Source organism: Morone saxatilis, unplaced genomic scaffold (assembly GCF_004916995.1).
Source record: "Morone saxatilis isolate NCDOM2014 unplaced genomic scaffold, NCSU_SB_2.0 Contig17, whole genome shotgun sequence".
NCBI classification, from domain to species: domain Eukaryota; kingdom Metazoa; phylum Chordata; class Actinopteri; family Moronidae; genus Morone; species Morone saxatilis.
Window position 1 is genome coordinate 12,842,100 of NW_023339729.1, and position 15,315 is coordinate 12,857,414.

At 39.7% G+C, this 15,315-nt stretch overlaps 1 protein-coding gene across 1 annotated transcript in view; it reads left to right on the top strand.

Annotated features, from left to right (window-relative positions):
* The window catches only part of sept9b (septin 9b), a 54,947-nt gene that overhangs the window by 24,454 nt on the left and 15,178 nt on the right, over positions 1-15,315 (top strand). Inside the window, exon 3 of the mRNA XM_035659638.1 lies at positions 10,761-11,004. Coding sequence (XP_035515531.1) covers positions 10,761-11,004 — 244 coding nt within the window. The remainder of the gene's footprint in view (positions 1-10,760; positions 11,005-15,315) is intronic.

Below are 15,315 nucleotides of genomic sequence, written 5' to 3' on the forward strand. Positions count from 1 at the left end.
CACACACACACACACTCTCCTCCTTGCCTCTCCTTTTATTTCTCCCTTTCCCTCCCCTATTGTGTAGTCAGCTCCGGAGCATGCATGGATAATCAATCTGCCATAATGGGACAGAGTGTTGACCAATCAGGATAGCCTCTATTACTCTTTAAAGCCTCAGGTCTCCAGTGCTCTCTCTGTTCATGTTTTCTTCTTTAGCCTCAGCTCTCGTCACATCGGACAGAGTTTCCAGCCTGACTTTGATCCAGTGCAGTGGATTAGCCAGGCATTGATGGAGCCAAGCTGTTTTGACGTGATTTAATTTTGACAATCCCTTGTGTCCGCTCTCCAGAGAGTTTGTTGTCAAGTTCAAGGAGAGTTGAAGAGTCAAACAGGTCATATTTTATTTTCAGTTTGAGATTTGCTCGTCCTCAGGGAATAGTAAGAAGTCCTCTCTTGTCCAAACTCTTGTCAGTTGCTTCTGGTTGGATGGAAATTAGGTTGTGGTTAGTCACTTAGCTGTAATTTTGTGCCCTGGAGTCCAGCAAAACCTTTGAGATATCAGCTATCCACCATGTTTTCAGTGCATCACATGAAATACTTTTACCCAGTTTGCAGAAGGATGGCTGAATAGTTGCTTTGTTGGATTCTGCACCCAGAAATCCCAGTCAAGTCTTTGCTAGTATAAAGTATTAATAAAAAAGACTGTAACTGGAGCTTTCCTCTCCATTTGCAATCTAGCCATGTAGAAGTATTATCAGAGATACTGTAGATATCCTTGCTTTGCGCCTACCAACCACAAGTGATACATTTGACCTTGCACATTGAGACTTCTGCATGAATACAGTGCATGTGAGTGCTACCCTCAAGTCACTGTAACAGCATCACAGTACTAACAGGGCGTTATTGAATTAAGAAATTAATTTGGATTAATTTTCCCACAGTAGTCAGCCTGCAGTGTCAGTGTGCTGGAGCTTAGCGAATTCCTAATGCTGCCTCATATCTGATTTACATAAAGCATTATTACAATGTGCCTCGCAATAGGTGCTGGTAAAGCCACTCAGCCATTGTTTGCTTGTTGCTAATCACAGTAGCTTGCTGATAATAAGTAATTCAATCAACCACAGATAAACACTTCATTTAGATTGTTTGGAGCCAGCGGCATGAAATAAATTCACACAGAAGTCTTTTTTTTTCTTTCTGTGATTAAACACCTGATATCATTATCAATCCTTTCAGGCATCATTTTCAAGAAACCTTGAATGCCAAAAAGACTTTTTGTGCATCAGAGCAAAGACTTCAAACCTGAGTCTTAAAAGGGAAATCCAGCCCTGTATAGAATTAACCTGTTGTTCCCATCATGTTGGACAGTGCAGTACACTTTTGGCTTGTTTTAGACCAAAGAATTTGCCCTGAAGGCAGCAGAGCTGAGAGGAGTGGACATGTTTTACAGTAAACAACCAGACTGTTTGTCTGAAAATATTCTTTCCCACATTACAGTTTATCTTCATTGTCCTCTAACTGTGTCCATGTGTATAGACTCTTATCTCCCCTGTCTTCATTTACAGTCAGCAAGTGAACAATATATTTCTTATTTTATCGCTCTCTTTGGTTTCCCTCATCAGCACTTTGAAGTAGGAAATGATAAACTTGCAGTCGTTTTGTAAAGTACATTAGTTAGACAAAAGGAAATGAACACATCTTGTACCGTGTATCATTCTAGCTGCCCACAGCGGGAGGATGTTTTCTGTTCTACATGTATGTCACAGACTGGAAGAAGTCAGACATGTCATGTCTTGTAAGAGGTGACAAGTTGTGGGCCTGCCAGCACTGGAGGGGTAGTGGTCTGTGGTGGTCTGTGGTGGTCTGTGGTGCTCTCATCTACAGCGCTGTAGCAATATTATGCCTCAGGGTATTATGGGTCACCCGTCACAGCCTTTTGGATTTTGGGATGATAATAATTGGAATCTACAGAATTTGGTCTCTGGCTAGCACAGATCCCACAGAGTTATCTACATTAGAATCAAACTCCAACATGCACTTTTGAACTAAAATGAATTGTAACTACAGATGTCCCTATCTGAATCAAGGGTCTAATGATAGAGGGATAATTTGTCGTATTGTATAATATAATAATCCTTAGATTTTTCACAAAGAAGTTTATAAATGTAGCTATCTTGGACCACACGCAGTACATTCTTGATACAACCATTTGGTACACTCCATTCTAATTATCTTTTTAATTACTTTGTTTAATACACTTTGTTGTAAAGTGAAACTGACGAAGAGACCTAATTAGCTTAACTTATTGGTCAAGTGCAGAAGTTTAGCTCTTAACAGTGCAATGGTTCTCATTTCCTCTAATTAAGTGCAATGCAGGATCCAGCACTGAGATATTCAAACCAGCTGGCCCCGTTCCCACTTCATGCTTGGTGGTTGTGATTTACTGCAGCATGCGCTCTGTTTGTCCTTTACCCTGTACCAGTTCCCCTACTGCAGCTGTGGATGGGTCTGTGGCTGGACCCTCCTTGTTCCCCTTCCATGTTTCTCAGAAATGTTTGGGCTGTGGTCAGTTAGCCTACAGTGTACTGAGAGCTGCCCAGAACAGCAGGCTCTTACAGTTGTACTCAGCACCACAATGACCGCCCTGCTGTGTTGGGCTTTGCTGTCTCATTTTCTCAGTCTCTGCTTACAGCTATTGATCCAAACTTTGCTCACTCATGTTGTCGTTTTTAGTCAGTCGCTGTTATTGTAGCGTTTATCTCACATCTCATCTCTCTCCCCGGTCATGGCCTTTACCTCAATGACCCTCCCTCTACAGCTCTTTCCCCTCCATCTCTTCTCACATATTCAATGTTTTTAAGGTGTTTTGGGACAGGTCATTATCTACACTACCAGAAGTTTCCATGTGGAGAGCTGTATTTCAACACCAAGCCACACCATCTGCTTTGCTCCACGTCAGGCCAGGGGTCGCATTCCCAGTGGGCCGGCCCAAGTGACAAGGCCGAAAGATGAAGTGGGCCAGTAGCATTCTTCAGACCTTTTCTGAAGTGCCGATGTCTGTTTCTGTCAGCTGAAGCCGTCATCAGCCTCACCGAACCTCATCGTCTTACACGGCAGGGAGTCATGATGATGTAGAAACACATCAGGATTTTTAACTGCCACGTTCCTTTGGTTTCACACGACGGATGAGGGATTGAGTGAGAGGGATTTCCTCTTGGATGTAGATGACAGCCCAGTGAGAACCTCCTCTGTCCTCCCAGCTCCCTTCTGTCGACCTCACTCAGTCAGTACTTACTGTAAACAAGCCATCATGTTATCTCCCCCAAACAGAATGCAGTGTAGCATTAAGCATAAAAACATGCATACACTTGACATTGAAGTCACCACAGCAGGCAAATGCTTTCATTTAGTTTTATTTATTTATTATTTATTAATTAGAGTTTTAAGAGAGACTTTTTTTAAACACTTTGGAATTATGGTTGGCCCAATATCAGACCATTAGGGTATAGACAAAATAATATTAACACCTCTTGGAAGGGGACATTTTAAGCCTGTAAGACTTTAAGCACTGCCAGAAAAGTATCATATCCTTCTTGTCAGTCAAACTTGTGGCTGCTGTTCCTGTTTGGCCTATGCTGTCATTATTTTGACTGTCGTCCTACATCATGACATGCGTACCAAAAGGCAATTGCTATGTCTCAAGATACTGCAGTTGACAATGCTGCTAATTGGCGTCCAACCTAATGTGGACCACCTGGGTTGAAGTGTTTGTTGTTATGATTCAGTTCAAGTTTTTTTACATTATTTTGTCCACTGCTTCCCCAAATGTAGTTTAAGTTTAAAATTAGGGCTTTTTTTGTTAATGTTGTTCAGCCTTCACATAATGTTAACTTAAAAATGATCAAGTGACTTACTGACATGACATAGAGGAGTTTATTTTCTACCTGGCTATACTTCTCATGGCTGCTATTTCTGTGAAACATATACTTTTAGCTTTTACCATCTAAACCTATATCTCTGCAGAATTCAGCAGGTTACACTTGCACTGAACACAAATGCACTGTGGGTTTAAGAAACCTATATGCTTTGCATAACAGATTGTGTCACAGTTGGGGGTAATTCACTGTTGTCTCATACTGCATTCCACTAAACGTATTAATGCCATTACTCATTATGAGAAAAATAAGCAATTAAAATTGGACTGGAAATGGTAGTCGTATGATTAAATTGAGATTGAAATAAGTGGTGATCTTTGTTAATGTGCTTGTGTCCCAAGATAACACAGCATATTTCTCATTTGAGACTCTCATTCTTTACCTGACCATGCTCATAAAACTACTCCATAAAATTTTTAGATGATGTGCATATGTTAATCCTGTATTCATGTGACACTCTTATGACTGTCAGTCAACTCTTGTGCTGGCTTCTTCTTTCTTGACCCTCCATCCATCTCAGCATAAAACTTAATGATCTTTTCCTCTTTAGAGGGGGCCACCAAAGGGCCAGTGGAAATGTCATCTCCGGTTTAAAAAAAAGAGAGAAAAAAGAGGAAAAATAGACGACATTAACAGAGATACACGCTTACCCAGAGACACTCAGGAAAGGGAAGGAAAGTATGCAACTGAACTGCAGCAGGGCAAATATTAAGGGGGTTTCGCCTCATGGGAACCATGTTTTAAAAAACATAAAAAAATAACAGAGCTCTCAAAAAGCAGACAGTGTTTAAGAGCTGTCAGTAACGGTGTGTAAGTGGAAGAACAGACATGATACCTTCTTTTCCCAATCCCCTAAGGACTGACTAGACAGCTTTTGAACATATGCTTAGACAGACTGAAGGCAGGGAGAGGAAGACAACCAACTATCTTGTTCACTAGAAAAATATGTACATGACATTATTTAAGTGAAATAGAAAGTTCTAAAAAGTTCTAAAAATATCAATAATCTAGATTTGGGTGTCCCACAGAGCAGGTTAATCAGAATCAGAATCACTTTTCTTGGCCAAGTTTATAAGGAATTTGACTCCAGTTTTATGTTGCTCTTAATGTACAAACACAGTAACAGCATAAATAAACAGAACAACAAGCTCAACAAAGTAGACGTAAACTAATATGTATAGTTATACATATATTATATATAAACAAACAAAGACAGTACGATTTTTAGACGGTAGACAATGGTGCAGAGTGCAAAGGATGCTGCAATAAATATTTTACATGCAGGTTTCTTTATGTACACAGGGTAGGTGGATTAATAGTAAACTGCCTTACTCACTTGACTGAAAATAACATTCAGAGGAGTCATTCATTGGTACAGACATGGGATTAAGACTTTTACATAATGTAATGTTTGGTAGATTTCTTCAAAAATTAAGTTTCACAGTTTGTATGTACAGACGCTGTGAGTCACCTTCCATGGAGTACACAGTCAAAAGTTCAAACTAAAAACGGTGCTAAGATGGCAGGAGTGTGGTGTGCATACAGTAAGCAGCAACAACAATATGATGAGCAGTGTAACAGTTCTTTGAATAATATAACAATATGGATAAAATATACAACAAATATAATCTTAAATATTATAATTATTGTTCTCCTTTCTTTGCAACTGTATCGTAGAATAGTATGCATGCACATTAAAACTGTAGTTAAAATTGGTGTGATAGATGTTTGAAACCGGAACCGATAAGAAATTATGGTCAACTATAAAATCCTCCTACACAAACCAGTTCCGTATGTAGAGCGTCAGTCATCAACCACACCATTTAAACAGTTTGGCTCATCTGAAATAATTACATGTTGTGCACGTCATGAACCATTTTTTGATTTTGGTTAGTCTCTGTCTTTCTCCCTGTGTTTTCTTCCCCTTCCTGCAGGATATTTACCATGCCAATATTACCAGGGCTGAAATATCATACAAAAAACTTTTTCATATAATTTAAAGTAGGGCTGAAGTGATGATGTGATGCTTGTGGATGGAAGGAAACTGGATTTTTTTGTTTTTTCGGAGGGTCTTCAAGAAGACAATGAAGGCTTTGTTTCTGGAATTGGCACATTTCACTCAGTGAATATTAAATGTAGGGTTGGATGTGATGTGCCTGATGGGATTTTAATGAAGGGCTTGAGATGGGAGTGTTGAGTTATGTGTGAGTCTGAAGTGGGAATGGGATTCTATGTTAGAAACTTGTATCTGATGGAAGGGGAACACTTTGTGTTAGTTTTCCAGGAGGGTTAGATTACAGGTCAGTTTCAGGAAGGAACAAAGTGGTTTGATGCTTCAGGATTGTGGTTACTGATATCTGTCAGCTAAATGTTTACATGTTGCATACTTTTTGAAATATTAACATGATGTATTACTTTTTTGTGAAGGTTGAGGCCAGAGAAAAATGCTGCCTGAAAGCAGTTTTGTGTTTTCTGGTCTCTACTGAGCTATGCTGGCATTCAGGATTAACAAAAATAAATTTTTGCTCTGTTTTCCAAGAAATCGGAGTGCTTTCACTTTAAGTCTGTATACCATTTATCATTGTTACTGGCTGTGTGCATTGGGGGTTTCGGTAGTCCTGCCCAAAATAATTTAATAGTTACAACTGAGAGAATTTTTTTTGTCACAGGTCTTTCAGACGCCTTTCAACACACTGATGCAGTAGTAACAGTAATGACTTATCTTACCTTACTATGCACTGGTACTGTACAATACATAGGACTTCGTAGTTGGGTATTTCACTTCCACAAAGTTAGGAGACTTGCGAGAGACAAATTTGAAAAATAACATTCAAAATTGAAGGAACAGAGGCAGAAATATCTTTACTTTAGGTTCCTAGTGTGGGTCATGGTTCAAAACAGTGGATCCTACAATTCCCATAATGCAGATTGGTTGCATTTTTTTATTATATCCTCCCTACCTGGTAAATGTCCAGTTCTTTCAAACCCCTTGCCCCAACTGAAAAAGTTAAAAAAGTGATGTCTCCAAAATAACCTCCGGATAACCCTGATCACATCATCATGATTATATTCTCAGACTTGACTAAACTCCCTCCAGAGCCACAGAAAACGTCATACAAATGTTTTTACAAGATGAGTAGTACTCCTTGTGATGAATAAACTCACATTCATGTGTAAAATTGGTGGAGTACCCCTGTAAGCTGCAAACTCTTCTAGTGCGGCCATAAATGCTGTGGTTTTGTCTGTTGTGAGGCGCTCAGTCACAAACAGGAAACCAGATGACTACCATAATACTGATAAGACACATGACAGAAACTCATATTTTAAAGAGCAATGTGCAGTATGTGTGAAATGCACAGCAAGAACAAAAAGCACAATTTCATCTTCAGAAATGTAAGAATACATACATAAATGCCAATGATGAAACTTGAAACGGGCCCGATTCAACTATAAGTGCCCTTATTTGAAGATAAGGACTAGTCATCTCTTTGATGGGATCTATCCATTCATGCAAAGAAAAAGCATGAACTCATCTCCATTCATTAAACAAAGCTCTCCTAATCCTGAAGTGCCGCTTTTGCATGTCACGAGGCACAACCTCTCCTCTGCTTAATGTATTTATTGGAAGAGATCTTCACATACAACATCTGTTTGCAGTTTAATAAAGCTGTTTTCAGTTGGAGACTTCATATTAATGAAGGGAGGTTAGAGCAATCCAAATATTTTTATATGTTTTTTCATTGACGGGTCAATTTAGGTTCATCGTTGCACCTGTTTGGTCCTCTGCACAGGTCCATTTCCCAATTTTTTTTTATTTGAAGGAACTGGGCACCCTACTGGCTCACTGTGGCTTTTTTTGGCTTCAGTTAAATAAAACACTGCTCCTCAAAGGAATTTTATTCCAGATAATTCTCACATGTCTGATACATTGTTCTATTTTGATGCATCCGTTGGGTCTGTCTTATTTGAGAACAGTTAGTGTTCAACGGCTGAGGCCACTGAGTCGTGATCTGAGTCATACTGGAAGTCTCTGCTCATTTGTAACGAGTTACTCATCCAGAAAAGGTTATTAACGCTTTCTTTGTGGAGCATCAAAGGCAGGTCTGACTCATGCAGAGATGCTTTAGAGGCTGTTGTGGATGCAAATGGCAGAACTGTCACTCTGTCACATAAATAGTTATGTAAAAAAGCAGTGAAAGGCGATTGCTAATGGCAAACTCAGCCTTAGCCCTGAGAATGAATGTATATCATTAGGAAGCAGTACTGATGGAAATGAAAAGGCACAGTTGGGCTATAAGAAAGAGAAGTGAATATCACAGCAGAAGGGTGGTTCACAGCCTGGGTAACATTTTGTACAGTCCTGGCACTGCCGTTTTCTTCTTCCTTTTTCCGATGCATGTGTCTCGCCAGTTCTTCTTACTACGCCTGTGTGTTTGAGTGTGACTGTCTATTCTTAGAGAGTAGCCATGTAAGCCAGCAGATGGCCCAGGGTTGGCATGGTCATGGTGCCCAGGAGGCAGTTCAGTTGCAGACTTAGAGTATGTCATTAGAGCTAATCTGTATTCTGTCACTCAAGAGGCTACTGATGCAACTGGCCTCAATAAAACAGTTCAGTTCAGGGTTAGCCAACTGACGCTTTGTGACACTATGCTAACATTTGCAAACACATTTCATAGGCTAAAGATAAATTGATCCAAATACCTCAGGATTACTGGATCACTTCCAAGACGCTGCATTTCTGTGTCAGGTTTCTTGAGGACAGCAATTCAGCACTAGATCTGCTCCAGCCCACCGTGACGAGGTATTAACAGAAGGTTCACATTACAGAATGGATTGAACTGTACTATGAATGTCAGGGTTGCTTTTTTTACTAATAAAACAAATGTCCTAGCATAAAGGGAAATTGTCTCTTTGTTGTTGTGGAAGTTATTGTGCCAAAACCAAAACCTACTGATACTGATAATTTGCTGCCTGATAATGTGCACAGAAGGATGGATGGTTCTTATTTTCCCAAGATTTTAGCAATGGATTTATTGCGTTTTAGCCAAGCATCACAATATATCACAGAACAGTTCATCATTAAACCATTACTGTGCACTTGAAAATTGAACACTGGAAAGACCAATACTATAGAGACTGCTGCTGTGGTACCCTTTCTCATGGAGATATGCCACAAAATTCAGCTGACTCATGAATGCCCCCATGACCTTGGATTTGTAAGGTGTTTAAGGTGTGCAAATGTATAGGAGGGAGAGATTGTGTAGTAAATAACTGCACATTGATGTGTGAAGTAGAAAAACATGCAGATTCAATCACATGGTCTAATTAAGATGTGCTAACACAAAATCTTTTGAGACATACCATCAAGTCCCAGTTTTGGCCTTAAATTAAAAGCACCCGCAGTGCTAAAAGGGGTGCAAAGTGGTTATTAGCAACACTTTTCCCAGGACAAAGTCACAGAGAGCCAAAGGAGGGCTTTTTTCTTGTGGAAAGTCTGTATTTCATAGTTATAGTAAAAACTGGAAAATGAATAGTCTTAGCGAGATCACATGTCTTTTACAACCTCCCACTGTCTCCCACCTTCATCTTATGGTTTCTGGGACAGGAAGGAAATACTGAGCGGGAATGATATAAGAAAATCTTCCACTGTTATTTATGTGTCATATGTATCACCAACAGGCACAATGTTGTAAACAAGCAGGCTGACACTGTGTCATGTCAGACAAGCCATAAGCACAAAGCACACTATGTCCTTCAGAAAAAAGCTTACAAAACTATTATTTGAGAAAAATAATAGATCTAAAACAGCCCAGTCATATCCAATGTACCTGTCTGCATGCAGGCTGGATAGTCGGAATGGCTGTCTACATTAAGCTTCAGGTATAGTGTGTGTGGTTTATAGTGTCTGTGACTGCAAACCTCACACAGAAAATACCACAGGTTTCTGTCATAGCACAGGAAATGGTGTCTCCTCCTACATGAAGAAGAGTGCGAGTCTCTGCTGCTGCAAGCACATACTAGCACATTTGGCAGAGCTGAGCTGTGTTTTACTTTGCTTGTTGCAGAGGTGCCTTGGCACACAGTCTTTGTCTTCTAGCAACGATCCTCCTCGAAGTGAGGTAAGCTGTGATTTGTAGTTGGCAGAGCTCTCTCCCAACAATGTCTATTCATTTGGTCTTTCTAAGTCTTTAAGGATTATGAAATTCACTTCTAATCTGCAGCTGTACTCCTTAACTTTGGTTACAACTTTCACATCATTTATTTCTGAAATGTCAGAATTTCTCTTGTGGGTTGTGCTGCTAACATGAGGTTGTTGCTAGTCAAAATGTATGCAACATTAAGGAGCAGATGTGTGCCTGTTGTCATATGATTTATTGGTTAGTTTTACAGTTGACTGTATGTGCTTGAGTAAGGACCACTGGGAAAACAAGAATTCTTTATTGAATGAATCTTGTTAATTGATGTGTGTGCATACACATCTGCACCACTCCCTGTTGGGTTTTTGGCAGATAGTTTAAATGGCAAATTATCACCTTTTAGTACTGTCTTATATAGAGGTGGGTGCTCATATATTTGAATTTAAAGTCTGGCATATCCTGTTTCACACAGGAAATGAACTGCTCAGATCAGTATCTTCTGCAGGCTTCACACTGAACTGGGTGTAATCTGCAGTTAATATGATTTCACTTGCGTTTGCATTGCCTCCATTTTGTACACCTAACTGTGTAAAAGTCATGCTTTATGATTGTATATTGAACCTGAAATCATAACATGGAGATCTAAGACACACATGAACATATATGTTGATTTCATTGCCCTTTGTCTTTTATCTGCATCCCTCAGGGTCAGAGGTCAATCTGAGCCACAGCAACATGTCAGAGTCCGCTAAGCCACACCATCCTACCCCACAAGGTAAGGGGGAGAAGACCCATGGCAGCGACTTCAGCTACGTGGGCATCGATGCCATCCTGGAGCAGATGAGGAGAAAGGCCATGAAGCAGGGCTTCGAGCTCAACATCATGGTTGTGGGTGAGTCTGACATAGACGTCACACATTTAATTCAACATTTATTAAAATCAGTTCAAAAGTTTCATTTTTAATCTGCAACTAAGAAGAAAAAAGCCCTGAAAAACATCCAGAACAACAGCTACATGGACAGGAATTTTGCTGTTGAGTTCTTGCTCTCTCCATCTGGAAAAAAGATAAAATATCAAGTCCCTTCAGAAAGTATTCAGCCCCCTTGACTTTTCCTGCTTTTGCAGTGTTATTTTGTTTTGTTAACCCTAACCTTGTCTCCCACAAATGATGTTCATATGTGGCTAATTTGCAACAGCAATTGAGTGCCAATGCCAGGAGCAGTGTCACAATAGCACAATGGGAAGTAAGTGTGGATGTCAAGATGGATGGGGCACAAACTTAACCATAACAACAATCTTCCCCTCACCTTAACCAAGTGGTTTTACATACGCGAACTTAACCATGGCTTAATTATGCTTTGGTTGGGGGCAAATTAAACTGTAAAAAGTTGAAAACATGTGTTGCTAATGCTAAATAATTGCATATAAAAATATATATTTTATGAATAAAGGTTGGTCAAGGCCATCCAGCCCGACCTTGAGCTTGACATTGAGCTTGATTCTGCCTTCAAGTTAGATTTGGATAAAACAAAACAAAAAATAATCTAAACTGACACAGATGTATCTGAGAGGACTTGAGGCTGTAATTGCTTCCAAATGTACAGTTATTGACTTAGTACTGAATTGAGCAAAAAAAAAATCAGATGGTAACAATTTAAAGGTCCAGTGTGTACCATTTAAGAGGACGTATTGGCATAAATGGAACATAATATTAATAGGTATATTTTCATTAGTGTACAATCAACTGGAAAAGACTTTACAGTAGCTCAGAATGGACAAACCAAACCCTGGCTCTAGATGGGGATCTCATTGTTGGGGGAACAGGAGGGTGAGGCGCTGCAATCTGAAAAATCACTGCTAGATGCAACTAAATCCTACCCACTGGTCCTTTGAAACATTACATTTTCTTACTGAAGGTGATCCAGTATGCATCAAGCCAAAATACATAATAGTACAGACTCGGTGTACATTTATTCTCATTGTCTTATGAAACAAGAATTTCTGACCTGAAAAATACCCTTTTATTGTTTTTTCTTTATTACATTTTTCATGAACCATCTCCTTGGCTGTCCTTTGATGTCCTTCTACTTCAGTTATTCTGTTAAGAGTCAGCCAGCATGGTGCCTTCCTCAAAAAGCTTTTTTTGTTTGCCAATGATGTAACTAACAAACACAACACATGCACACACATACACCCACACACACACATATTTGAGTGGATAAAAGGAGGCTGTCAGGCTGAGAAAGTGGCATAATGATGGCAATTACACTGACAAGCTAAAGCTCACTCTTCCTTAGGGGACAGCTACACACCGCCAGTGTGGTCCCACCATCAAATCTATGTACACTTACAGGCACATACACAATTTTCCATGAATGCACCTGTGTACATGCATGCAGGATCATGCACATATCAAACAGAAATAAACCTATGCACATGTTATCTTCAGAGAAAGGAATGTCCAAATGTGCTTTTATCACACACTGAAATACAGTTTACCCAACAATAATATGTTGAAAAGACATTTTAAGTGTTTATGTTTAGGGAATATTAGGATGATGGTAGTCTGATTTCAGGCCCTGCACCCGGTGGCAGTGTTTTGTGCACACAGCTAGAAAGCATGTCAGCACGCCTCCAAGGAGACATACCATACCATGACAAACATGGATTTATTGCATATGGACTGATACTGTTCACCAGGAAAGCCATGTTGATTTATAGAAGTTGGGAAATGAAGTGAAAGTGTGTAAGGAGTTTTAATGAGAGAGTGGCAATATGATTCAGTGAATGTTTGTGTGAATAAACAAAGTAACTCTTACTCTTTCTAACGACACATTTCTACATAACACAGACATGTATCCACTTGTAGTGCTCCGACACCTCAAGGATGAATGAAACTTGTGTTGTGTGATGATAAAACCCTTGTTGTGAAATAATACTCTCACACTGCACGCTGGAGTAGAATACAATAAAATCTTGCAATTGGTAAGAACAATGATGAGGTAAAACCTGCATGGAGTGATTTTTGATTGCTAGAGGGGATTTTCATATAAAGTGCTATAGCAGTGTGTCAAGTTCTTCTGGGTAATGTGTTGCCTCATTGGAGTCCTCTTTCTCACTGTAAGGCCAGTATTGACCTGCCTTTTGGCGTGGTCCGTAAAAATCCTAAGAAAAATGTGTCAATCCCTTTGGTTCGTTAGATGTTTGACTCTCTTCCTCACTCTTCACACATTGGGTTTCATAAAATTGCGGAGGTGTGCAGTATTGTGTTCTTGCAGTATTGTGTTCTTGCAGAATGAGGTCAGGTACCTGATTTTCACTGTAGGTTTGTTGAGCTTCTTTTGCCTGAACTCTGTTAAATTCCTAGTTGCTAATGTACTGAGTTACAAGAAAAAAGGATAATAATGTAGCATATAAATGAGAAGTAAAAACAATAGCATCTTTTGTGATTCTAAAAAAGTTTCCGTTTGGCTAACAGAGTTGTCACTTGGATGGCAAGTGAGGACGTGAAAGGTTAGAGCAGCTGCGGTCTTGGCCCTGTCCAGTGTGGTCTCCTTTATGAGATGCATTTGCCTAATCCCTGCCCTTAGCTAGCTGACCTTTGATTCCCACCACCAGAGAGGGCAGCAAAAGTGTGTGTGTGTGTGTTCCGCAATATCTTAGAAAAGAAAGAAAATAATATTTAATGAGTATCTTTTTTTGGGACACACACAGAAGCAACAAATCATAGTATTGATAGCAACAACAGAAAACAATACATAATAATATCAAAATCAATGAAAATAATATAATAATAAAATAATAACAATATGTATATTAGTGTATTATTATATTATTATATTTATATTATATTATATGATTATTATTTATTATTATTATTATTATATTATTATCTATTATTCAGGCCGTAGGTTACTCAAACATGAACATTGGCCAACCGTGATGGATGGACTTGATCTCAATGGTCTTGGGCATCCCTCTCCGTCCGATTCGGCTGCACCGATTTACGGCTTCACCTGATTTTGAACAGGGCTGTTCATCAGGGGTGACTTCCCCCAGGCCCCACCTTTTGCCCTGATGAGAAAGCACAGACGCACACAGTCAGTTAGAGGAAACTTGGAACACATTGGACTCGATGGTTTTAACTCTAAGAAAGCACAAAGCAAACTTGTTAAGACGGAAGCCTCATTCAGCTATATAGAAGGTTCTTTTTAGCTTTTTTTGTCACGAGAAACTGAAGAAGACTGGGGGGGGATATTGCAGCTGACATCAGCCCCTAATGATATGGGTTGTATAGCTGAGTGTGGTTGTGCTTATGTGCATGTTGTGTGCTTAATAGACCGCGTGGCAATAGCGTGACAGCTGCAGGGTCAGACAGCAAGCAAGGGAGGCCAAGAGGACAGATGTATTCTATAACCACACACGCCACAAAAAATTACTCACAATCATGAACAAACATTCAAAAGCCATTTTTACTATTTTAAGATACAGTCACCAGGGAATGAATCCCTGAGTGTGATCTACATATATTTGTTACCTGCTACATTGGTTGTACATGCTATTTTGGATATACAGTAAAACAAAGCATGAATTCACACATGGTGGGAGAGAGGTGTGCAGCGCACTCAGGACTATCTGTTTAATCCTCTTTGCTTCCCAACAAAGAGACAGTTAAGAACTAACTTAACTATTTTAACTAAATAAGAAGGAATATGATTCTTGTTTGTTAGGTCTGAAGAAAACACATATTTGCGTGCTTGCTCTACTACACAACTAGAACACAGAGCATAGTCCCCTAAAGTGGACAAAATTAAACAAAATTTGTCATTGATTTAGGTTTGTTTTGCAACATATATGTTCAAAAGATGTTTTTCTTTGTGTTGAATTAATTCTTCACACATTCGGTAATGCACACACACTCCTGAGCTGGCTCCATTCCCTTTCATATTTCTCTCCCACCCTCTGGGCATTACTGTCGCGTGTGGAGCTTGCCAAGCTCCAGCCCCTCTGTGACAACCCAGGTGCCTTTTCCACCACACTCTCTCTTTCTCTCTCTCTCTCTCTCCATCACACACACACATTCAGTCTACTCAAGAGCATGCGCTCACACACACACCACACACACACACACAACCACACCACACACACCACACACACACACACACACACACACACCACACACACACACCACATCGAACACACACACACACCACACCACACAACACACACACACGACACCAACCACTACCACACACACACAC